This window comes from Drosophila busckii, chromosome 3L (genome assembly GCF_011750605.1).
Source record: "Drosophila busckii strain San Diego stock center, stock number 13000-0081.31 chromosome 3L, ASM1175060v1, whole genome shotgun sequence".
In the NCBI taxonomy this organism is placed as follows: Eukaryota; Metazoa; Arthropoda; class Insecta; order Diptera; family Drosophilidae; genus Drosophila; species Drosophila busckii.
This window is the reverse complement of record NC_046606.1, coordinates 12,151,435-12,175,338: the sequence shown is the minus strand read 5'-3', so window position 1 is coordinate 12,175,338 and position 23,904 is coordinate 12,151,435. Positions and strand designations below refer to the sequence as shown.

The 23,904-nt window shown below is 40.9% G+C and overlaps 5 protein-coding genes across 7 annotated transcripts; 2 read left to right on the top strand and 3 right to left on the bottom strand.

Moving 5' to 3' along the window:
• Positions 1–7,340: 7,340 nt before the first annotated feature.
• On the bottom strand, positions 7,341–10,273 carry LOC108600351 (transient receptor potential cation channel subfamily V member 6). The gene is made up of 8 exons (XM_017987875.2): positions 9,875–10,273; positions 9,580–9,806; positions 9,375–9,528; positions 8,680–9,322; positions 8,403–8,629; positions 8,197–8,348; positions 7,609–8,140; positions 7,341–7,552 (listed from the first exon to the last, which is right to left on the bottom strand). Exons 1-8 carry the CDS (start codon positions 10,271–10,273, stop codon positions 7,376–7,378), a joined length of 2,511 nt encoding a protein of 836 aa, XP_017843364.1. The 3' UTR covers positions 7,341–7,375.
• Positions 10,274–10,940: 667 nt separating this feature from the next.
• LOC108600352 (high affinity cationic amino acid transporter 1) lies at positions 10,941–15,036 on the bottom strand. 2 transcript variants are annotated; one of them, XM_017987876.1, is made up of 5 exons: positions 14,811–15,036; positions 12,941–13,308; positions 12,561–12,821; positions 11,724–12,503; positions 10,941–11,667 (listed from the first exon to the last, which is right to left on the bottom strand). In XM_017987876.1, exons 1-5 carry the CDS (start codon positions 14,837–14,839, stop codon positions 11,207–11,209), a joined length of 1,899 nt encoding a protein of 632 aa, XP_017843365.1. In that variant the 5' UTR covers positions 14,840–15,036; the 3' UTR covers positions 10,941–11,206. The 2 variants fall into 2 exon arrangements, with proteins under 2 accessions (XP_017843365.1, XP_017843366.1); XM_017987877.1 differs by lacking the exon at positions 14,811–15,036 and adding an exon at positions 13,834–13,897.
• Positions 15,037–15,476: 440 nt separating this feature from the next.
• LOC108598197 (uricase-like) lies at positions 15,477–16,492 on the bottom strand. Its single transcript, XM_017984813.1, is given in 3 exon segments — positions 15,477–15,961; positions 16,017–16,066; positions 16,068–16,492. Coding segments are annotated over 3 exon segments (960 nt in total).
• Positions 16,493–17,158: 666 nt separating this feature from the next.
• Positions 17,159–19,736, top strand: LOC108600353 (arylsulfatase B). 2 transcript variants are annotated; one of them, XM_033293574.1, is made up of 6 exons: positions 17,159–17,233; positions 17,688–17,846; positions 17,897–18,056; positions 18,111–18,337; positions 18,418–18,837; positions 18,895–19,736. In XM_033293574.1, exons 2-6 carry the CDS (start codon positions 17,796–17,798, stop codon positions 19,702–19,704), a joined length of 1,668 nt encoding a protein of 555 aa, XP_033149465.1. In that variant the 5' UTR covers positions 17,159–17,233; positions 17,688–17,795; the 3' UTR covers positions 19,705–19,736. The 2 variants fall into 2 exon arrangements, with proteins under 2 accessions (XP_033149465.1, XP_017843367.2); XM_017987878.2 differs by having other exon boundaries at positions 17,173–17,258.
• A 1,809-nt stretch (positions 19,737–21,545) lies between these two features.
• On the top strand, positions 21,546–23,335 carry LOC108600354 (arylsulfatase B). The gene is made up of 4 exons (XM_033293650.1): positions 21,546–21,687; positions 21,742–21,968; positions 22,043–22,462; positions 22,520–23,335. The coding sequence occupies exons 1-4, from the start codon at positions 21,633–21,635 to the stop codon at positions 23,279–23,281; spliced, it is 1,464 nt and encodes a 487-aa protein (XP_033149541.1). The 5' UTR covers positions 21,546–21,632; the 3' UTR covers positions 23,282–23,335.
• The last annotated feature ends 569 nt before the right edge of the window (positions 23,336–23,904 follow it).

Below are 23,904 nucleotides of genomic sequence, written 5' to 3'. Positions count from 1 at the left end.
TCTGATCGGCTCAACAGCTACTCACTGACTGATTTGTCTGCGCAATAATTGCGACTGACACGGCTACAGTCGAATCCAGTTTGCGCTCTCAGCAGCGACGACGACGACGACGAAGCAGCAGCAGCGAGCGAGCGCGACAGCAACCCTCTTCGCACAGGTAAAGCATCGTGCGAGCGAACAAGACAGCGCATACGTTTTCGTGTGCTCGCTCTCATACGCCCGCGCGCGCTCTCACACATACGCGCGCTCACTCTCTCGCTCTTGCTTTTGTATTGTTGCTTGCGCTCTCGCTGCTGCGACGGCATTGTTACGCTGCTTGTTGGCTTTGTTCCATTGGCTCTTTTATATCGGCCGCCTTGTTAGTCGTAGTTGTTGCCCATTGAGGGGTGTGTTCAATAGAAAGGCTGAATAGCAGCAGCGGCAGCAATAACAACAAGAACAACAACAACAGTAGCGTTCGGCTCGATTCGTGTTTTGCCTGCCTGCTGCTCCCATTTTCGAACTTATTTGGAGCACTCGCACACCCCACTCTCGTATTCAAAAATTATGCGCTCTCTCATTCTAACACACTCACTTACTCGCTCGCTTGCTCTCTGTCTGCTAGCACTAAAATTGCATTGATTTTTTGCATACACTGGGCACACAATTTCCGTTATTGTTTTGCCTGCTGCTGCACTTCCGCGGCTTCTATTGTCATTTGTATAAAGAGCGCTCTCTTGCCTGCGAGTGTGAGCGCTACAACTCTCATACAAAATCAATGCTCTTCAAGCTATGTATACATACATACATATACGTTTGTGTGTGCGCGTGTGTGTGTGCTGGCCCGTTGGCTTGCCTTTTCAGCCAATCACAATGACGCTTTGGTGTGAATTTTGTATGCCCTGGCCATTGTGGGTGTCTATGTGGCTCTCTGTTCTCTGCGCTATAAGTGCATGTGCTATATACAAGCCACATATACATATGTATGTGTGAAAGGTGTGCCTGTGTGTGTGTGTGGTGTGTGTGAAAAGCACATTTTAGTTTGTGAAAAGGACATGGAAACACGCTTTTCATTCTCTGCATTGCTTTCTTTCTTTTTTGCGCACGAAAGGATATTACTGCAATTATTTACTTATTTGGTAAAGAAAAGTGCAAAAGCAAAAGCAACACAATGCGCTACAATAACAACAACGGACAGCGAGAAAAATGCTCTCAATGGCCAACCAATCCTATGTACATATAAGCATATAAAATATATATATATACATATACTTTATCAAGTAGGTGCTTGGCTCTTGTGTGTGTGAGCTCTTCTAGTTGCTTTTGATTACACAATGCGCAACAAAAAAAAAGTTGTAAAATAAAAAATACAACAACAACAAGTGCTTGGCTTGGGAAATATTCTGAGCAGCATAGATTAAAGTTAGTGAGTATTTTAGCTAAGCAACATATACTTAACATCTGAGTGTGCTTTAAAAACTAATATGCCCTGCTTACCCTTTAGTTGTAGGTAACAAAAAGCTTTCAGCGCTTTCAACGTTTCCTTTGTGCTGCCCACCAAAATAAAAAAAAAAACACGAAAATAATGTATTATAAAAAAAAACTGTTGATGTGTTGTGTAATGGAAAAAGTTTTGTTCAGCCAGCATTTTGCTTTCTATGCATTCTACTTTTCACTTAAGAGCATATAGACGAAGAAGAAGAAGAACAGACTGGAACTTTTGCTTCTTGCCATACGCATTTCGCATTTAGCATACAAATGTTGCTTGCTTTGAGAGAGAGAGAGGGCGAGAGAAAGAGAGAGAGGAATGTAGCTGAGCTAAACTAAAGTAGAAATGAAAAGTTCTAGAGTTATTTTAGCATTGTGTCAGGTGTTAAATGTCTATGTGCACTCAATATAAGGCTGACTATGATTATGTTAACCCATTATGGCTAGACAAACCCCGTGTTAACCCTTTGTCTGCTCGACTTTCCATGCCCGGGCTGTCAACCCGCCGCCGTTTGCTGCGTTTAATCCCGAGAGTCGCGCGTTTCATTGTTTTCTTCTGTTGTTTTTGTTGTTGTTTCGCATTGTTGTATTTCTCAATTGTCAATTGGGGCTCTAGTTAATGCTTTTTATACTTCTGTCGAAAACAATTCTTTTGCGTTTTTTAATTAAATTCAGCAACAATGCAGCAAATGTGATAATAACAATAATAAAATACAATACAACAAAAACTCTTTATGCGCAGCAAATGAGGTTAAATTGCTTTAACTATTGTTGGCATGATTTTGTTAATTATGAGGTCAACATTTAGTGCTTTGCATATATAGAAACGTTAACTTACAAATATTTGCAGCAGCTGCCAAACTGCTGCTAACTTAACTGAAATGTTCTCACGTAGTTTAGATCCTTTGTTCGACACACACACACCCACACATACATATGCATATAAATGCTTTCCTTTTTTTCTCAACGTACGTGTCTCTATGATTACTTTACAGATTTTCCATGTGTCATTCTAGTTAAGAGCATTTTGCATGCACACGTAATCTAACGATATATTTCTGGATTTTCTTTATTATAAGAGCATGAAAAATTATGTGAAAATTTATATATAACAATAGAGCAGTTCAAAGTGTATGCAGTCAATTTTAAATACACTTTGATTATGAAACTTTAGCAGAGTCTTATAGCAATTCATATGTGAACATTTCTAAAAAGCAAGCGCGCAGCTTAAAATGTATGTAGCCAACTTTTAATACACTTTGACGCTAGCAAAGTCTGGTTAAAGCGATTCAGTTAATCGAAGCTACCATTGCATAACTTTAAGCTACCCTTTTGCATTATCAAAGTGTATAGAAAGAAAGAATTTCACCCAAGTATTGCATTTGTCTTTTGTTGCGCTGCTTCAAATGCACAAATTGTGTAATTGTCACAATTTATACTATAACATATCCCATTAGCCTAAATACCTTTTTAAGCCTGCTTCTAAGGATTGGACTACCACCACATGTGCTGTCGTAGGACGACTTCCGTTCACCTGATTTTCGACCTGGTTGGCAGCTATGCTGAGTAATTGTGCTGCTGGTTGCAACAATTGCTGGCAGCAGCCTTTGTCATCCTTTTATTGTTTGCAATTTCAACGGAACTCGAATTGTGTTTGTTGCTCAATGCAGCAAAAAAAACAAAACAAAAAACAATAATAAATAAATGCATTTTGTTTATGTTGCACGGATTTCCGGTCAAGCAATTCCAGCTAATAGGTTAGAGAGCCAGCAACATGTGTAAGCCCACAAAAGTCACTGAGTATATATGTATGTGTGTGTGAGAATTGGCAAAAGGAGTTCTCGCCTGGGAAAATGCAAATCTCAAATCCAAATGCAATTGAGGAGCTGTCAGAGCGTAGCATATCAATGGCACTCATAAGCCACGCTCGATTAGAGCTCATTAGGAAAAGCTCACTCCTCACTCATACTAGATGTCAAAACAGATTAACTAAGAAATGCTCGGTAGTCGCGGCTTTTGTGCTCAAGCCTGACAACCCCCAACCCAGAGCTTGGGCTCGAAGTCGTAATGGCAGCCACTTGGCTTAAACGACGTTAATTTCTGCAATCAGCGATAGGGTTGTGCACTTCATATATATGCGCCGGAATTTGATCTTAAGTTTGCTCATGTAATCGAAACGAGCCACTTAAGCAAATTTCTTTATAAAAATTTTTGCATTTTATGCTACGTAGGGGTCATTCTTAGGGGTTGGCTCTCAAGTGGGCCGTCTACTAATTTTTGTTTTCGCTCTCTAAGCAAAAACGTCGCCGCCATCCAAGTGCCCACTCAAAGCGACTTTTGTAGTGTGTGGTGTGGCGGATTTTGAACTAAATTCAAATCCAATCCGTACGAATCCCACGGTGTATGTTTACGAGCAACAAGCACAGTTGGAACCAGATTTCCAGCCACAAAACCAGAACGTCGGCCTTAAGTAGCCTCGGCAAAAACAAAATGTGTCAAAATGCTCTGCGGCTGCCTCGGGGCAAGCAACGAGCAACAACAACAGCAAAAGCAACATTTCATGTTGATGCCACAATTGTGGTATTTGGCCAAAGTGGGCGTGTGGGCGTTGCCTAACGAGACAGACTGAGTGTGGCCTGTCAATGGCAGCTTAGCCTAGTCCTTGTCCAAAAAGGTGTAAACAGCCTTTGATATTTTCATAATTATACACTGCGCAACAGAAATGCGTTAAGCTTTTGCTGTGGCTTCTTCTAATTAATTGCAGCCATTTGTTAAATGAGTTTTGCGCCCAAGCCAAAGTCAAAGAGTCAAAGAGTTTGATTGCGCGTAAAGATCAAAGTGAAAAGCATTTGAAGCAATTGCTGTTGCTTTGACGCCTTTGACTCTGTAGTCAACCCACCACCCACTCCCAGCATTTTTCCAAGCATTTGTGTTTTTCCCTTGGCTTGGAATTTTAAATGCAACTTTCATTGTGCGCGCACTCAAGTGATTTGATTTGGCGAATTGAATTTATATTTGTTGTATGTATGCACGTTATTCAATCTGTCCAACAGTCTGTCAATAACGACAGTCAGTCGTTTTGTTTGTTTAGCTCTGCGCCGCGCCGCGAGCGACTCAAGTGGCAAAAAACATTATTTTTGTGAGCAGGAAATTCAATTAAAACTTTGCGGTTTTTGTTAACAGTCAACTGCTTGCAAATAAACCTCAAGTGTGGTCTCAATCAAAGCTAACAGCAGGTAGATGCTGCTTCAATCATTTAAAGCAGCAGCAGCAGCAGTCGCTCTTTTTTGCTATAACATTTAACTAAGCCGTTTAGTCAAAGCTTTAGCGCCAACAAAAGGTCAAAATCAAATCGAATTCTGGACAACCCTTGAATGTCAAACACACACACACACACACACTTGATGGAGTAGTGTACCCAAGCCATTCCCAGTGGACGACGCACAGTTGCAAATAAATTGCAAACTTTTTTATTTGCATAAATAATTTACTTTAAATAAACTTCACTCCACACGAACACGGGGGACGCTTTGGCAATATAATTCTTATTTAAATGCGCCATTGATTTGAATACTTTTTACATTTTTCTTAGCACAACTCCCCAAGGACTTTCGCTGCAGATTTGTCAAGTGTGCTGCTGGCGAAAAGAACAAACGCCAAACAATTGCAATAGTTAGTTAAAGAAAGAAAGTAAGCTGAAAGAAAGAAAGGCATAGCAAAAAAATGCAATCAATGCTGCGCGACTGGCCGGGCCGGACGGCATTTAAAAGTCATTTGCAACGCCCCTCAGAAGCCGCTAAACGGCGCTCATAAAATATGCATAATTTCCTAGAAAATAAACGGGCAAAGGAGCGGGCACGGACACGGACACGGACACGGACACGAGCTGAGGGCATATCCCTCATTGCTTTTTATTGTTTTACAATGTTGTGCCTTGGAGTAATTAAACAATTTTGCCAACTTTCTTGAGTTCTGCCGAGTTGCGAGTTGAGTTTCCAGAGTCAGCAAACGTCTTTATGGCTTGGGAAATTAACAAGCTGTTAGTTGCTTTATGGACATGCAAAAACTCGCATACTTGTTATAGAAAGCGCTACAGGGAGGTCAACATAAGTATATCCTTCTGCTGTTTGCGCTGCCTCTCAAAGGAAGTGGGCGCACCCAAAAAAAAAGAAGAAACTCCCATGCTCATTGGCAGCTGCCCCATTAGGCAGAGTTGCAACAATGCCCATGTTGCTGGCAAAACATATGATTAAATTGTCGCTTACAACAACGAACTCGACACCTCGCCGACTGCGGCACACTCTGTAATTACGCAAAAGCAACGAATCAAATGCCAAACAATTCAACGCACGCACAATGGAGTGAGTGAGCGGCAGAGAGGGTGGGCTGGGGGGTTCGCTAAAGCCAATTCAGCGCTTGGGAAACCTGGTGTGACATATTCAAATTATGGACAAACCTTTGTTGTGATTGCGCAAGGGTTGCCACCTATATCATTAATGCCCCGCACTGTCACTCTGTGTGGTGCCCATTGTGCAACCGCAAGCGGCAGCAGCGGCAGCAATAGGCAGGGGTTGCCCTCTGCTGGGAACTTTAAAACTATGCGGCGTTAAGGAGTTAAGCCTTAAGCTGTAACTGTTGTTGACCAAGTCGCAGCTACACTGAGATAACAATTAAGCAAATAATTAAAAGCAAAATAAAATGCAATTAAGTTATATAAACAAAAAGTAAAATAAGAAATATTCATATGGAGCTTACGCTTCAAATTTGTATTAAAAATTATTAACATAATCAAGATTTATGTTTTTCAAGCTCATCAATAAAATGCATAAACAATTTTATAGATATATTAAGCATTTATTATTCAAAATAAATAAATTAAATAAAATTTTATCTCTGTTTTATGTATTTATTTTATTTTGCTTCCATTAAAGTTCAAAAATGAAAATCCATAAATTAAATAAATTTGTATCTCTGCTTTATGTATTTATGTTATTTTATTTTAATTCCATTAAAGCTCAAAAGTTTAAAACTATTTAACTTACTGGATTCTCTAATTATTCAAAGCCTCAATAAATAGAAAATATTTTTATCTTTTGCTCTCAATAGTTATTTTATTATAATCACTGCAGCTTGCAAATACTTCTATACACTTTGCTTTGGTTTTCTTTCAGTGTACGCATATCGTTCCATACGCTCAGCATGTCCTAAATTGCTCTATTGAGTTGCAATTAAAGTCAAGCTGAGTGGAGTGGCTGAGTAAACGTAACACGGCCAGGGCACATTAATGGGTAGATCGCTGCTTTTTAACACTTTCCAAAAAAGCTGAAAAGAATTTTTTACAATATACGGCGCACTATTGTGCTCCGACTATTTCTTTGGCCAAACAAAGCGAGCTAAACGTTTCCGGTGTAGCGAGAGCGGCGTACCTAAAATTTAGGCAAAAGGATCCCACGCCTGCGTCAATCAGCGATGAGCGCTGATCCTGATATCATTTCAGTGCCGAGACTATTGTTTGCAACACTTGCAACAACAATGCAAGGTGTTTGTCTCATATCTGAGTCGGGGCTACAGTTGCAATTACGTAATCCTCCAGCAAGATGCAGCGACGATAGCGGAGATTGAAGCATGAGACGGCTCAATAAACGGATGTTGTTGTCCACCCAGCCATATGTTCGTTGCATAATAAAATTGTTATTAACATACAAATGGCAACGTCGTTGTTTGTTTGCCAAGTCGTTAAGTTGAGTTTTATGAGTGATTTATACAAAGTAGAACCCATAGCTGGGTGGTTGGAACTGCTCAATAGACTAAATATTTATTGCACAAAGTGAACAAATTTCAATAGACAGACAGTGTGGGGAAGGCAGGGGAGAGGGGGAGGTTCAATAAAACTTGAACTAATTAGAACTCACACTTGGTGGTTATCCAAACTATCCGCGCTCTTGGGTGCGCTGCCAAAGAATTTTTCATACTCCTGCTGGCGTCTCAGGGCGCGCGCCTCGCGCTCCATTTGCCGCTTCTTGGAGAAGCGCTGATGTATGCGCTTTGTCTCCTGCACTTCCTTCATTTCTTCCTTCTCCTCATCCTGCAAAGAACAGAGCATCAAACCACGTTCACTTAGCGTTAGTTATAAGCACCTACAGTCATGTTGAGTCGCAGCACCAGCGCTCGCCTGCCATCCGACATGGACTGACTGTAGTTCATAAAGTTCTTGAGCCGCTCCGCTGGCGGCACACTGCGCTCCACCACCAGCACTATGCGCGCCCATTGACGCTGCCACTCGTTGCGTATCTCAGCAATTTTCTGATAGGTGTTACCCATCATGGCAATCAACATGTTCACCAGCAGCACACTCACTATGGTCATGAACAGAAAAAACAATATCTTGGCCTCGTACTCGTGCTGCGTGGACACCATGGCGCCATAGTAGTCGCCAAAGTTGGTCAATGACATCAAAAACATGGCAACAATGGATTCCATAGGTGAGGGCATGGGATTGGTTTCAGCATCTTGATCCTCAGGCGTTGAGGGATTATCAAAGGTTAGGAATATTATATAAAAAGCTTGCGAGAAGCCCATGACAAACACCAAATAGATGGAAACGAAACGCAGCAAATCTCCCATGACCATGCGATATATCATTACAACGAAAGGACCAACAGTTTTAAAGCCACTGCAAATAAACAAATAAGTAACTTTTGATTTAAAAAAGTTTGTAGCGCAGCTTACCGACAAAAGAACAAGAAATAAGGCGCTGTAGTTAGCATAATAACAACTGTTACATGATCATCAATTTCTGTAGCACAGGATACACGCAGCCAGGGTATGGTCATCATCAAAGCGCAGGAGAACAAAAACATCACACGCGAGGGTGCAGTCATCTATAAAGTCTAAGTTTTAGTATGGATTTAAATTAAGTTTAGTTGCAAGCTTGCCAAATTTTCAATAAACATCTTATAGCCCAAAAATCGCGCCTCTCTAAGAGCCACCAGTAGATAGAGAATAGCGCCAACAAAGTTAATAAGCTCAGCTATAATGCGCAGCTTGGCCAAATCGGATTCGAGATTCATCAATGGACACTGCGCATAGCTTTGCCACCAAGCTGGCAGCGTTTCCACTTCATTTGGATCGTAGTATTCCGTAAAGTTAAGCCAAAATGTTTCTGCCAAGCATAGTAATGAATATTGAATCAAATTAAATCATTAAACTTACTATATTCCACATTGGAAGTGCCACGCTTGGTGTGCTGACTAAGCGAGCCATTTATATATAAATCATGACGAGCACTCGCATTAGCTGCTGCGCCATCCTCCTGCTCATCATCATCATCCTTAGCCTCCGGTCCAGGACGCAGTATAAAACTAAACAGCGATATAAGAAAGTAAAAAGCAAACATATAGAATTGCTTATAGAAGCGCGATTTGCAGAAAGTATCCCATTTGGTCTTGAGCAAATCAATAACGACGCCATCCAGCAGCTCCAAATGCTCCAACTTATCACCAAACACAACAAAATTGAGCACAGAGTCCTTGTTTATATTGCCCGTATCCTGATTAATGGTATCAATCATAAGCAGTGGATATGCTGCACAGGTAATGCTGCCCAGCTGCCAATATATTTCACGCTCTATGCTCATGACATGGAAAAACATTTCCACGCGTCCCAGCTTGGCAGCCAACATCAGCGGCGTGAGATTTTGCATATTGCGCAAATGTATATTGCCACCCACTTCATAAGCAACATCAAACATTTCCAGCTTTTCATAGATAACCAGCATATGCAGCACAGTGTTGCCATTGGTGTCCTGGAAGTCAGGATCTGCGCCGCGAGCCAGCACCAAACGAAAACATTCTTCCTAAAAGCGCAAGCGCATAAGTAAAAGTTTTCATTAAGTGCACTTCGCTTACTTGTGACAAACAGGCAGCAAAGCTTAAAGGATACTCGCCCCAGTAGACATAGCCATCATAGTTGGTCATGGGCGTTAGCGCTACATACTCATGATCTGGTGAATCCGTGCGCGAAGCTTTGGTATCCTCCGCAGACATAAAAGCGCCGCAGCAGCTGTCAATATAAATTATTATTATAGCTACATTCATATAATTGATGACTCACCGCTCCTGCACATCCGCATTAGCATCTAACAAATACTTAACCATAGCTGGATCCTCATTGACAATGGCTATATGCAGCACGCTTTCGCCATAATACTCATCGCTCATATAAATATCCAGTATAAGCTTGGGATAGAACTTGAGCAAACGCTTGGCCAGATCAGCATGCAAGGATGTAGCATTCAATAGACAAAGATGCAAAATAGTTTCGCCCACAGCGCCGCGCATCTGAAAAAAGAAAAGCTGCACTAGTAATATGCTCCAAGCTTGGATTTGAATGGAAATCTGCAACTTACATTCAAATCCCAGCAGACAAAGCGATATGCTGTGGGATTGGATATATACTCCGCCTCGGACACCTCGGGACAGTAGTCGTGTATATTGAAATCATCATCGGGATTCTCTAGCGCACGTATCTCTGGCAATTGCCGTGTGCGTGGCCTGTCGCGATTACGCAGCAGCACCAACTTGGATATGGGAAAATATCGACCTGCGCCTTTGTTATATAGAAAAGGTTCCACTTTCGTTTTGATTGCATGATCAATCTCGGCAAACTGTTTGGTCTGACAAGCGCGTTTCATCATGTCCACCAGCAGACCGCCGCCCTTGAGATTCACAAATTTGTAGAGTGCCTGCGTGGAAACTCCCGCCTGCTTCTTGACGCCACTGGTCACATTGCTCTCCGTATTTCCCATGGCTTAGTGCTTATTTAACTTGTTAACTTAATTATTTAATTATTAATATTTGTAGCGCGACATATTTTTAGCAATTTTCTTAAATTAAACTGCAAGCTCGTGTGTTTTGTATCCTTCGAATGAGCATCGATTAAACATTCCATTGAATTTAGGCGTTGCCAATGCAACAGCTGAACTTGAGCCAAATGCCTTGTTTACAAGTCGTTGCTAGGCATCCCTACTTGTTGCATATAGACAACAAGATCAACAAGTTATCTCGTGTCAATAGCTAAAGGGAAACTTGAACTTACAAATTAGATATCGTGCTGCCAATAACCTTGTAACTTTGCTTGTCTTTGCGTTATCATAAACAACAACAATAGCTCAATATAATTGTATGATAATATTGCAGTTGTCTCTTAATTCGCATTAATTTTGCTAGCAAGCATGTTTATTATTACAAATTTTAAATTAAACAACTGATTAAGCAAAACTGCGACGCGCGCTTCAGTAACGAGTTACTGAAATGGTCACCCTAAATCACGGAGTTTATCTTAGCGATATATCGCAACGTTAGCATCGCTAGCATCGATACTTTGTTCAGAGCGCGCGCGCATCTTGAAATTTCAAACAGTAACTGCTGTTTACTTGTTTATTTTACTTTAAAACGCATTTACAAATGTTTTCTCTGAGACAATAATAAATATTTAATTAATTACTCAATAAATACAAATGTGTATTCACTTATTGCCTATTTGCTTGTACATGACGCTTACATTTTTGGTTCTATCTAACAACTATACGTGTGATTATTACAAGCGGAATTGCTGGCTCTATATTTACATGCATATAAATATAGTAGCGTGTGTATGTGTGATGATAAAATATGCAACTTATAGCTATGTTTTAATACAACAAATAATAAAAAAAATGTCTTTGCAACATCTAAAGTACTCAGGCCGAGCTGGGCAAAAATTTGAGTTGAATATCATTACCTAAACTGGGGCTATCCCCATATTTGGCACGCTGCAGCAGCGCAGTTTCGCTGGAGACGCTCAGCATGGTTATGGAACTGTTGCGCTGCTCGCGCTGACGCAGACGACTGTGACGTATGCCATAGGCCAAGAAGATGGCCAAGCCAATGCTAATCCAAATGGCAAAGCGCACCCAGGTGAGTATATCCAGCTTGATCATCAGATAGATGTTGATGAGTATGGAGATGCCAGGCAGCCAAGGCACCAGTGGCACCTTGAAGGACAACTGCACGCCCGAGGTGGGTTGACGATGAATCATATAGAGCATAACAACCAATGGAATGCCAGCCACAATAAGCAGCAGCACATCAAAGTGCGTAACATGCTCCAGATCTTCCTCGAATTTGGTTAGAATTTGTGAGAACACCAGACACCAGGCAGCTGCAATAATAATTTTAATAAATAACATAAACAAATGAGCAGTGGGCGCATCTTACAGAAGAGTGTAACCAGCACAGTGACGACGCGTGAGGATTGCTTATTGGCAACGGTTTGGCGATTGAGATTGAAGAGGCGGCGCCAGAGCGCACAAGGCTGCTCTGGTGTATGGCTGAGTCCATTGCTCATAATGCGAGACTCACGACGCTCATCCACATCGTAGCGCAAGATGAGCACGCAGCTGGCCACCATGGAATAGGCTAGCAATGTGCCAATGGACATCATATTAACCAGCTGACTGAGATTGAAGATGGCAGCAAGTATGCCAGTGAGCAGTCCCGTGATCATGGTGCCCTTGAATGGCGTCTTGTACTTGGTGCTAATCTCGCCAAGGAATTTAAACAGCAATCCATCATTGGACATGGCAAAGACAATGCGCGGCAGTGGAAACATGGCGCCCATTAAACTGGCGCACAGGCCAAACATAGCGCCAATGGTAACCACATACTCCGCCACATGCCAGCCATAAATGCGGAATACATGCGGCAGTGGAGCGCTCTCATCTTGAGAGAAGTACGGCAGCATCATGGTGAGCACAGTGGAGACGCCAAAGTAGGCAAGAAAGATCATGGCCAGCGACACGATGACAGCAAAGGGAATGGACTTTTTGGGATTCTTTGCCTCCTCGCCAGCGGTAGCAATGCAATCGAAGCCAATAAAGCCGTAAAAACAAACAGCTGCGCCCTTGATAATGCCAGAGACGCCATAGGGCATAAAGCCGCCATCGCCATAGCCCTCAGGCACTTCCGACTTGGGTATGGTCCAGTTGCTTATAGAAACTAAAGGCGCAAACGATTAATACCAGTTATAAATCGAAACTAACTGACTGTACTTACCCTTGAAGAGTCCCGCAATGATGACAAACAGCACCACGCCCAGATTCAGCATGGTGAACACATTGTTAACGCGTGTGGACTCCTTGGCGCCCGCAGCTATTGCCCAGGAGAACACAATGGTGACAATAAAAGCAAATAGATCTGGATACGCGCTCAGGCCTTGTATATTGATGGGTAGATGCTCCGCCAGAAAGTCACGCATAGCGTAGCCACAAAGCGAGTCCAGATACGTGCTCAGACCTTTGACAACACTCGCGGAACCTGCAACAAAAAACCGAACAAATTAATCAAAATTGAATATTTTGCCAAATGCGAATCAATTAAATTGATCAAGCAACTGTCGGCGGCGTCGGCGATGCCAATAAAGCAAATGTACGTACCGATTGCGTATTCCAAAATGAGATTCCAGCCGATGAGAAACGCAATGAACTCGCCAATGGTGACATAGCTGTAAATATAAGCGGAGCCCGCCTTGGGCACACGTGCACCAAATTCCGCATAGCAAAGTCCAGCAAAGATGGAGGCGACGGCGGCGATTAGAAAACTAATAACAACAGCTGGACCCGCATGACTCTTGGATACTTCACCAGCCAGCACATAGACGCCCACACCAAGCGTGCTGCCAATGCCCAGCGCAGTCAAATCAAAGGCGCTCAGCACTTTGGCCAGCTTGGACTCGCTGGAGTCCTCCAGCGGCTTGCGGCGAGTAAGCACGCGGAATACATTGGTCACGCTCCAGTTGGGCATGCTGCAAGAAAAAGCAGCGACAGCTTAATATAGATGCTTTGGCTTTAACCCCCTCTTTGGGTTGACGCCACTGTTTTAAGGGCAAATTATTTGCTGAGCTAAACGAAAACACTTGTATAGCCATGTTAATCGAAACGAAATATTAACACGTTCGTTTATTCTATGTTAAACTTTTGTAAACTTTCGCAAAATGGGGTCGCGGTGGGTGGGATCGTTTGGACTCGTACCATGACACGGATTTTATGACCACTAAGTCGTAAAATAATTAGTAAGCGAGTGTTAATGCGCGTTTAACTTAAGCTCACAATCGTTTAATGTAGAGTCTTGTGATCTAATATTAAAAAGAAAACAATAAAAAATGCATGATTGATTGAATTGCTGGCTTACAAGAATCAACTGGAATTACATATGCAAGACTGGAATTAATTACAGTTCAGCATATTACTGGAAATAACCAACAGTAGTTTGGATGAAACACAAGCACAAATTGCAGCAGGTCTTAACTGGAACTGGCGCACTAGCTTACCTTATTCAAAATCCTTGCAAACTTATTAAGGGCAATTTTACACTTTTATATGCCGAAACTGAAGTTTTTAATATTTTTGTATTAAATATCAAAATATAAAACACATTATTAGTTTGATTGATTCATTTTACACTATATCAAATAGCTGCGTATAGCGTTTCCAATTAAATATGACTACTCGATTGACTTGGGCTTATATTACGTCTGAGAAATTGGCGTGACTGCGAACGCCGTTAAATACTAACGGAGCTTCACATCGTGGTGAGTATAGAAAGTGAAAATTGTTCGCCACACTTTGGGTGATTTTGATTGTTTCTTTATGGTGCGCTATATAGTTTATAATATATCAAAAATCATGACTTGAAACCGCAACGATTTTATTTTTGTTGTTAGTAAACAGAACTGACTTTTGATCTGATTCAGTTTGCTGATCAGCTGGTCAAGAGACTATAGACTTAACTAATTATGATCATGCATGATTAATCTGCAATTGCTGTACTTTTTGTTAATACAATATATTAACTACAACAGTAGATCGCACATGCATCTCTTTATAATCAACCCCTAAAAAACTTCTTCAAGATGATTAAGGTTAAACTGATTTTCCTTTGCTAAGGCTTAGGCTTTGTCTTGAGCTGTCATGTTTTATTTAAAATATCCTTTGATGTTTGGCACGTTATGTTGTATAATAAATTCTTAATTATACTATTGAATTTCAAGCTTTCAATTGATCATGAGTTGTGCTAAATATTTATTCAATTTATTTAATGCACGCCATTTGTTTACGTGCTGTGCCAGCAGATATTTCTCATATCAGTAGTGTGGGTGTAAAAAAAAACCAATATTACTTCTAAAAATAACAGCGGCATTGCACATTTACCGCTATAATTAGACACTTGTAGAATCTACATACATACATATACAGTACATGTGTATGTGTATATGTGTGTGTCTGCCAATGCGACACTAATGCTTACCCACTAATGAAGTCAGATAACTCATCCATTTTCTTTGGTCACTGTTTGATTATAAATCAATTCAATTGTTTATGTTTTTGATAATAGTTTTAACAACATAAACCCCGCGCACAAGAGAACGTCTGAACTAAACTGAACATAACCATGTGCTATGGCTTGTCCACGCGGCAACAACAAAAAAATTATGAGAGACACACTCGCGCCATGAACAGCTGCTCTCGCTACGGCAGCGTTGCCAACTAAATTCAACAGGCGCCCCACTGCCGGTAACTCGTCTCTGCTGGTAGTCAGAATATTTAGCGGTTGTTTCCCAACCGAAGTTACTCTCTCCCTCTCTCTTTTCGCTTGCGGCTGACTCAAATCGTCTGCGCTATTGCATCAGATTCTCACAAACATTTTGGGCTTAAGATAAAAACGTATGAGAGCATGTGGCGGCCTCTCTTGAGCTTTTTTTCTTTTGATAACAAATTCTTTTATGCATGTTTCTTATGCTCTCAGCACAGTGTGGCAAACTGTATTTGCTGTCATTTAATTAAACTAAGCGCATGAATATAAATAAATTTAACAACAAGCTTTTTGCAATCACTGTAACATAGCAAACATAAAATTTGTGTAAAAATGTTAATTTTAATTAACAATTGCACTAACTAAAGCTAATACTTTAATTTATAGATGGCTTCTTAGTTGCTTGCGCGTCAACTCAGCATAGATGGTGCCATGTGGCTTGTCCACAGGTATAAAGACTTCATTATTATCGCCAGGCACCACTTGCTGGAAGGGCTTCGTATCAAAGTTTAGGTAATGCTTGTTGGGCATGGTCATTAGGATAACTGAGACTTGAGGCAGCACTTCCAGCACCTGCTTCTGGGTAAGGTAAAGCGTATGCTGCACGGAAGGTGAGGCAACTCCCACATTCGGATCACCCGCAAAGTTTTGAAGTATAATATTCTTGATCAGCAGCCAGGCGGCGCTAAAGTTTACCGTTTCCGTATCAGAGTACTGCCAGGAACAGTCCACCACTGTGCTGAAGAGACGATCATGCTGATCGGGTAGCGAACGGAACTCATCGTCAATGAAATTAACAAACGAGGATTGCGTAGTCTTCAGCACGCGCAAGCCCTTAATGCCGCTAATGACTGTTTGCTTGGGATCTTAAGTAAAAAGACATTAAATAATTAGTTATTAACTAAGGCCTGGCCAACTCACCATCACGTTTCATCACCACATCGCAATAATGCTGCGCCACAGGTGAAAAGATTATGCAGCCTGCGATGGCCATGAGCACTAAAGTTGCCAGCACCTGTCTTTTCCAGCTCAGTGCCATGTATATCATCCTGGCAAATGCGCTGCCAAGGATAAGCCTCAACATGCACATGAGCCTGCTGCACATGCGCATATTTATTAAGAAAATGTTTGGCTAAGAGCAGCGCAAAGGTTTCCGGATTTTCAATGCCATGCTTTTTGGCCAACAAATAGACTGTGTTCTTTTGCGAATCCGTTGCCACAATATCCGAATTGTTGCCTTGATAGTAATCCTTTTTGCTATAGAGTTTCAATTGCGTACAGACTTCAAACTCTTGTATAGTATGCACTGGTCCTTGGCGATTTACATGCAGTATTTTGACAGCATCCTTGCCATAACCATGATTTGTTATTTCATACTGTTGCTGCTTCAGCGTCATATCAACTTTAAGCTGCTGTGGCTTGTGGCTAGCCCGTTGTCTTAGTGGTGTAACTAACATTTTTTTGGCTAACTGCACGTACTGCTGCTTGAGCTGAAACTGTGCTAAACCGCTTAAGGTTAACCCCTATTTATCTTAAGCAGTTAGCCACAATGATGTTGGAGAAATTTATGCGCGTGTAGCCAATGCAAATAAACAAACATAAATGATAAAGATATTTCGCTCAAGCACTACGCATGTGCTTAAACAAATATTATTTTTAATTTATTTATTATTATAATAGTCTTTTATTTTACAATGTTTGGTTTGCATAAATGAAGATCATAGAAATTTCATTCATAATCTCTGCCACATTTTATATAAGCAGCTAATAAAAACATTTTATTTTTCAAGTTTAATAAGTTTAACTATCAATAAATATATAAACAATGGTTTATTTGAAATTCCAACTATTGCATTGAATTTAATCTATTTGTAAAATCATTTAGCGATTTTAAAGAATATTAAGTGTCATGCCGTACAACAAGTGTCAGCCTAAAAGTAGATTATAATATTTTCAAATGCAGCAGCTGATTGGAAACATATGTTTATTCGCCAGTTATCAATCTTGGTACCCCCACGCCCACAACAATACACGAGAGACAAGCAGAAAACCGGTTATTTATAGAGAAACAGTTGCATTTCTGCCTCCAACGACAGCTGACCATAGTCTCCAGCGTCTCAAGCGATTATCAGTTGTGGGTAAATGTTGTTTACTTAAATTACAGTGAGTGTTTAAATATAATCGAGTTTCGAGAAATATAGTCTTTCAATTAATAGTATTATATAATTTATTTCAAGCATGATTTGCAATAGCGCAGCAAAATAAATTTAAAGGTAACAAATTTGTAATTTGTAAGTACACACACACTTAAATATATAATATATAATATTAAATAATATATATATATATGTGTATACTTTATTATAAGTTTGCTTGCCAATTGTTCGTAAAGTTTACAAGCTACTTTGTCACAGCCTTGTTAAACAAATTACGTTGAAAACTATTTACATTATTATCAACAAAATATGGCACAATTGTTTATGAACGCTTTTGCAAAACGAAATAATTGAAAAGTGCATAAAATATTATTAGCATCAGTTACTTATGAAACATGCAGCTGATTACTTAATATATAGCTTAATTACTTTACAGTTACAGCTAGAGAATTCACCCAATGCAATGTCAACTCATTTGCAAGTAAACAATGGAGCTACATTAGCGTTTTGGCTGCTTATCATGCTTAGGCTTTGAGCCCAACTAATGGCCAAGAGAACAAGCCGCACATCGTTATTATTAATGGCGGATGATTTGGTAAGTTGCATTAACTTTGTAATGTTTGTTTAACTTATGCTTCTGTCTAGGGCTTCAACGATGTCAGTTTTCGTGGCTCGAACAAGTTTCTCACACCGAATATCGATGCTCTTGCCTACAGTGGAGTTATACTAAATAATCTTTATACACCCGCCATGTGCACGCCCAGCCGAGCAGCTCTCCTCACTGGCAAATATCCCATAAACACAGGTAAGTGTGGCATGCCACTTGCTGCTTTCTATATTAAACTTGCCACTATTTTAGGCATGCAACACTATGTTATACCAAATGATCAACCCTGGGGTCTGCCGCTGGATGAGACAACTATGGCGCAGATATTCCAGCAGCATGGCTATCAAACATCTCTCCTGGGCAAATGGCATCTGGGCATGGCGCGTCAGAACTTTACGCCTACCAAACGAGGCTTTGATCATCATCTGGGCTACCTAGGCGCCTATGTGGATTACTTTGATCACACTTATAAGCAACAGGTAAGCCTTTACTTGTTTAAAAAGCATCCCCCACCTCCATTCAAACTAATGATCATCAACTATAACAAAACTATTTTCAGGGTAATTCTTATGCGCGTGGTCATGATTTCCGCAATGATCTTAAAGTCTCGCATGAACACTTGGGAGACTATGTCACCGACGTGCTAACTGATGCCGCTGTGGAGCTGATCGAGAAGCATAATGCCAGTTCCAAGCCCATATTTTTGCTGCTCAGTCATTTGGCACCACATGCGGGCAATATGGATGCTCCAATGCAGGCACCGCAAGAGGAATTAGCCAAGTTCACTTATATACAAAATGAAACTGAACGGTATTATGCGGCGATGGTGTCACGTCTGGACAAGAGTGTGGGGCTCGTCATTGATGCACTGGCGCGTCGGGAGCTGCTGCAGGACAGCATTATTCTCTTTCTCTCCGACAACGGCGGTCCCACTAAGGGCGAGCACTCCACCAGCGCCTCCAACTATCCGCTAAAGGGCGTAAGTAGCAGTTCAAATCATTCCGATCGCTCACTTATGCTAATGCTCTCTTCTTAGCAAAAGAACACGCCTTGGGAGGGTGGTCTACGATCTTCAGCAGCCATTTGGTGCAGCGACTTTGAGCACTTGGGCAGCGTCTGGACGCAGCGTTTCTACATAGGAGATCTGCTGCCCAGTTTGGCGGCTGCGGCTGGCATTACACTTAACTCCAGCTTAAGGCTGGACGGCTTGAATCTCTGGTCTGCCTTAAAGTACGGCTATCAAGCGGTGGAGCGTGATATTGTGCATAATATAGACAACCTGGAGCCTTATTTGTCCTACACACGCGGCAAATGGAAGCTGGTCAATGGCACCACCAGAAATGGCAACTTTGACGGCTGGCTGGGTGAGCCCACCGACGATGCAACAGATCCACGTGCGGCACACTATGAGGAGCTTATAAGAAACACCAGCGTCTGGCAGCAGCTGCAGCGTCTAGCTGATCCACAGCTTTCCATTAACATTAGTGCTTTGCGTGAAACGGCAACGCTGAGATGTGCAGAGCCAAGCGACAATGCCAAGCGTTGTGAGCCACTGCTGGCTCCTTGCCTCTTTGACATTGATGAAGATCCTTGCGAGCGCAGCAATCTCTACGAGCTGCATAGCAATGAGAGCTTTGTGCTTGACATGTGGTCACGCATTGAGCAGTTCTCCAAGCAAGCGCGTGCACCAGCCAATCTTCCAGCTGATCCACGCTGTGATCCCAAGCATTACGACTTCGAATGGACTTGGTGGCTGGATGAGCACATGGGCAACAAAGCTGCCAACAAGCAGACATATCTACAGCAGTATTTACTCATTATTTTCTTAAGCTTCATATTGCTTTAGAGCCAGAGATATTCTTGTTCCAAAATGTTAAATTTGTGACTATAAAATAATAAATTTTTATAGAACATGATTTTTTCCAATGATAAGCTGATAAGCTATCAGTCAGTTTAATAATTTTTATAATACTCTTTAACAAAAAAGGCTAAAAATGTATAAAGTATAGCAGCATGACAAAATAAGGCGTCTGTCCGTCTGTCTGTATGAGCAACAAAAACTCAGAAACCAGAGCAACCAAACTTGTATGTAGGTGCTCCTATTTCGGAGCTTTTATTTATTGTATTTTATTTCCTTTCATTTTTCTACTAAACAATGTTTGGTTTGCATAAATGAAGATCATAGACATTTAATATATAATCTCGCGCTATTCTTTATTAAAGCAGCTAATAAAAACGTTTTCTTTTTCAGCTTTAAGTACATAACAATCAATAAATATATAAAACAGTGCAGAATTATTTCATTTATACTATCTTTTGAATAAAACATCAGTTCTTACATAAACTACTGCTAGAAATTTCAATATTTTAAATGAATTTTATCTATTTGTATAAACATTTAGCGATTCCCAGTGAATAGAATAAAGTTTATTGTATAATTGAGTGGCAGCATTCAACAAGTGTCAGCCTAAAAGTAGATTATAATATTTTCAAATGGAGCAGCTGATTGGAAACATTTGTTTATTCGCCAGTTATCAATCTTGTTACCCCAACGCCCAGAACAATACACGACAGACAAACAGGTTATTTATCTCTATAAATGTTTCTGTTTATCTAAACAGTTGCATTTCTGCCTCCAACGACAGCTGACCATAGTCTCCAGCTCAAGCGATTATCAGTTGTGGGTAAATATTGTTTACTTAAATTACAGTGACTGTTTAAATCAGGGGCATCGAAGCCCTATGCTCAGTGTGATCATTTGTTTTTGTAATTGCCCTTCAGTATAGGAAGAGCAAATACGTGATCCGGACATAAGCCAATGCAAATTACACAAACAATTTTTTCATGTGTTTGTGTTGTGTCGAAAATTATTTTTGCGAACTTTCTTGTTGCTGTGACGTGAGTGCACTTAAAAAAATTAAAACAGGTTGCACTGGACATGCGAAATTATCATTGCCTGTGCAAACCTTGGACAAGTAAGTCATGCCTAATTTCTTTTCAGTGCATGAAATATAATTGAGTTAACGGCATATTTACTGGTTTTAGTGTTTTCGTATTAGTGTATTGATGATTTGCTCTTCCCTATGCAGCGTTTGGACGCCCCTGGTTTAAATATAATAATATATGATTATATAATCAAGAAATAAATTTTGTTAATCAATAGTATTTATTTATTTGAAGCATGATATGCAAAGGCGCAACAAAACAAATTTAAAGGTAAATAATTTGTAATTTGTATATATACATACTGCATGTTTCATAAGTAACTGATGCTAGTAATATATATATAATATATATATATTTTATGTATTATATAAGTTTGCTGGCAATTGTTGTAAAAGTTTATTATTACATTATTTTTAACAAATGTGGCACAATTGTTTTGAACGTTTTTCCAAACGAACATTGAAAGTGCATAAGAATTACTAAGCATATTACTTATAAACTGCAGCCTATAACTTAATATTATAGCTTTATTACTTTTACAGTTACAGCTATGAATTCACCAATGCAATTCACTCATTTGCAAGTACAATGAGCTACATTAGCTTTGGCTGTTATCATTTGGCTTTGAGCCCACTAATGGCCAAGAGCAAGCCGCACATAGTTTATTATAAAATGGCGGATGATTGTAATTGCATTAATTGTATAGTTTGTTAATTATGCTTCTGTTAGGGCTTTGTCAGTTTTCGTGGCTCGAACAAGTTTCTCACACCGAATATCGATGCTCTTGCCTACAGTGGAGTTATACTAAATAATCTCTATACACCCCCGATGTGCACTCCCAGCCGAGCAGCTCTCCTCACTGGCAAATATCCCATAAACACAGGTAAGTGTGGCATGCCACTTGCTGCTTTCTATATTAAACTTGCCACTATTTTAGGCATGCAACACTATGTTATACCAAATGATCAACCCTGGGGTCTGCCGCTGGATGAGACAACTATGGCGCAGATATTCCAGCAACATGGCTATCAAACATCGCTGCTGGGCAAATGGCATCTGGGCATGGCGCGTCAGAACTTTACGCCTACCAAACGTGGCTTTGATCATCATCTGGGCTACCTAGGAGCCTTTATCGATTACTTTGATCAAACTTATAAACAGCAGGTAACCAACGCCTCCATTCATTCACCACATCCATCCAAACTGTTGAACGCCAACTACAACTAAAATATTTGCAGGGTAAATCCTATGCGCGTGGTCATGATTTCCGCAATGATCTTAAAGTCTCATGTGAATACTTCGGAAACTATGTAACCGACGTGCTAACGGATGCTGCTGTGGAGCTGATCGAGCAACATAATGCTAGCTCCAAGCCCATATTTCTGCTGCTCAGCCACTTGGCACCACATGCGGGCAATGTGGATGCTCCATTGCAGGCACCGCACGACGAATTAAACAAGTTTGCTTACATCCAAAATGAAAAGCAACGCTATTATGCAGCCATGGTCTCGCGTCTGGACAAGAGCGTGGGGCTCGTCATTGATGCACTTGCACGTCGGGAGCTGCTGCAGCAAAGCATAATAATCTTTCTCTCCGACAATGGCGGACCCACTGAGGGAGTGAACTCCAACGGCGCTTCCAACTATCCGCTAAAGGGCGTAAGTAGCAGTTACAATTATTCAGATTTCTAACTAAAGCTAATGCTCTCTTCTTAGCAAAAGACCACTCCTTTCGAGGGTGGTCTACGCTCCTCAGCAGCCATTTGGTGCACCGACTTTGAGCACTTGGGCAGCGTCTGGTCACAGCGTTTCTACATAGGAGATCTGCTTCCAAGTTTGGCGGCTGCTGCTGGCATTACCCTCAACTCCAGTCTAAAGCTGGATGGCCTGAATCTTTGGCCTGCGTTGAAGTACGGCCACCAGCCGGTGGAGCGTGAAATTGTACACAATATAGACAACCTGGAGCCTTATTTATCCTACACACGCGGAAAATGGAAGCTGGTCAATGGCACCACCAGAAATGGCAACTTTGACGGATGGCTGGGCCAACCCACTGACGAATCCGCAGATCCACGTGCGGCACACTATGAGGAGCTTATAAGAAACACCAGCGTCTGGCAGCAGCTGCAGCGTCTAGCTGATCCACAGCTTTCCATTAACATTAGTGCTTTGCGTGAAACGGCAACGCTGAGATGTGCAGAACCAAGCGCTACTGCCAAGCCTTGTGAGCCACTGCTGGCTCCTTGCCTCTTTGACATTGATGAAGATCCTTGCGAGCGCAGCAATCTCTACGAGCTGCATAGCAATGAGAGCTTTGTGCTTGACATGTGGTCCCGCATTGAGCAGTTCTCCAAGCAAGCGCGTGTTCCAGGCAATCTTCCAGCGGATCCACGTTGTGATCCCAAGCATTACGACTTCGAATGGACCTGGTGGCTGGATGAGCACATGGGCAATAAGCAGACATATCTACAGCAGTAATTACTCATTATTTTGATAACAAAAGCTCAGAAACCAAAACAACCCAACTTTGTATGTGTGTGTTCCTATTTCGGAGCTTTTATTTATTGTATTTTATTTCCTTTCATAATTCTAAAAACAATGATTTTAATTATAATTTTCAGTTTATTACTCTAGTACATTTTTCTTTGGGTGAAACAATTGGCAATAGGCTACACCTAAAAGTATGTACGTTAATATGTTTTTAAATATTGCTGCTTATTAAACATATGTACATATATTCAGCAGTTATCAGTCGTGGTTCGACACCATCCCAACAGACGATTTATAAAATCAGTTGTGCGTCTGCCTTCAACGAGAGCAGACTAGTTCAAGTAATAAGCAATTAATTAGCAATAAATATTACTTAGTTAAAAGCTGAATCAAGTAAAGAATTATTAAAATAATTGATTACTAGTTACAGCCAATGAAATGTCAATTCAAATGCAAGTGAATACAGGGGCTACATTAGCGCTCTGGCTGCTTATCATGTTGGTTTTGAGCCCAACTAATGGCCAAGAGGCCAAGCCGCACATAGTTATTATAATGGCGGATGATTTAGTAAGTTGCATTAACTTGTAATATTTGTTTAACTTATGCTTCTG

What these genes read in the sequence shown, in the direction of transcription:
- LOC108600351 (XM_017987875.2), bottom strand. Translation starts at nt 10,273, where the DNA reads ATGGGAAATACGGAGAGCAATGTGACCAGTGGCGTCAAGAAGCAGGCG. An exon ending in TTGTCTGCTGGGATTTGAAT is followed by an intron (nt 9,807 to 9,874) that starts GTAAGTTGCAGA and finishes TTCTTTTTTCAG; the next exon opens with ATGCGCGGCGCTGTGGGCGA. An exon ending in CACTTCCAATGTGGAATATA is followed by an intron (nt 8,630 to 8,679) that starts GTAAGTTTAATG and finishes TATGCTTGGCAG; the next exon opens with AAACATTTTGGCTTAACTTT.
- LOC108600352 (XM_017987876.1), bottom strand. Translation starts at nt 14,839, where the DNA reads ATGGATGAGTTATCTGACTTCATTAGTGG. An exon ending in CATTTTGGAATACGCAATCG is followed by an intron (nt 12,822 to 12,940) that starts GTACGTACATTT and finishes TTTTTGTTGCAG; the next exon opens with GTTCCGCGAGTGTTGTCAAA. An exon ending in CATTGCGGGACTCTTCAAGG is followed by an intron (nt 12,504 to 12,560) that starts GTAAGTACAGTC and finishes TTGCGCCTTTAG; the next exon opens with TTTCTATAAGCAACTGGACC.
- LOC108600353 (XM_033293574.1), top strand. Translation starts at nt 17,796, where the DNA reads ATGGCCAAGAGAACAAGCCGCACATCGTTATTATTAATGGCGGATGAT. An exon ending in ATCACACTTATAAGCAACAG is followed by an intron (nt 18,338 to 18,417) that starts GTAAGCCTTTAC and finishes AACTATTTTCAG; the next exon opens with GGTAATTCTTATGCGCGTGG. An exon ending in CCAACTATCCGCTAAAGGGC is followed by an intron (nt 18,838 to 18,894) that starts GTAAGTAGCAGT and finishes CTCTCTTCTTAG; the next exon opens with CAAAAGAACACGCCTTGGGA.
- LOC108600354 (XM_033293650.1), top strand. Translation starts at nt 21,633, where the DNA reads ATGTGCACTCCCAGCCGAGCAGCTCTCCTCACTGGCAAATATCCCATA. An exon ending in ATCAAACTTATAAACAGCAG is followed by an intron (nt 21,969 to 22,042) that starts GTAACCAACGCC and finishes AAATATTTGCAG; the next exon opens with GGTAAATCCTATGCGCGTGG. An exon ending in CCAACTATCCGCTAAAGGGC is followed by an intron (nt 22,463 to 22,519) that starts GTAAGTAGCAGT and finishes CTCTCTTCTTAG; the next exon opens with CAAAAGACCACTCCTTTCGA.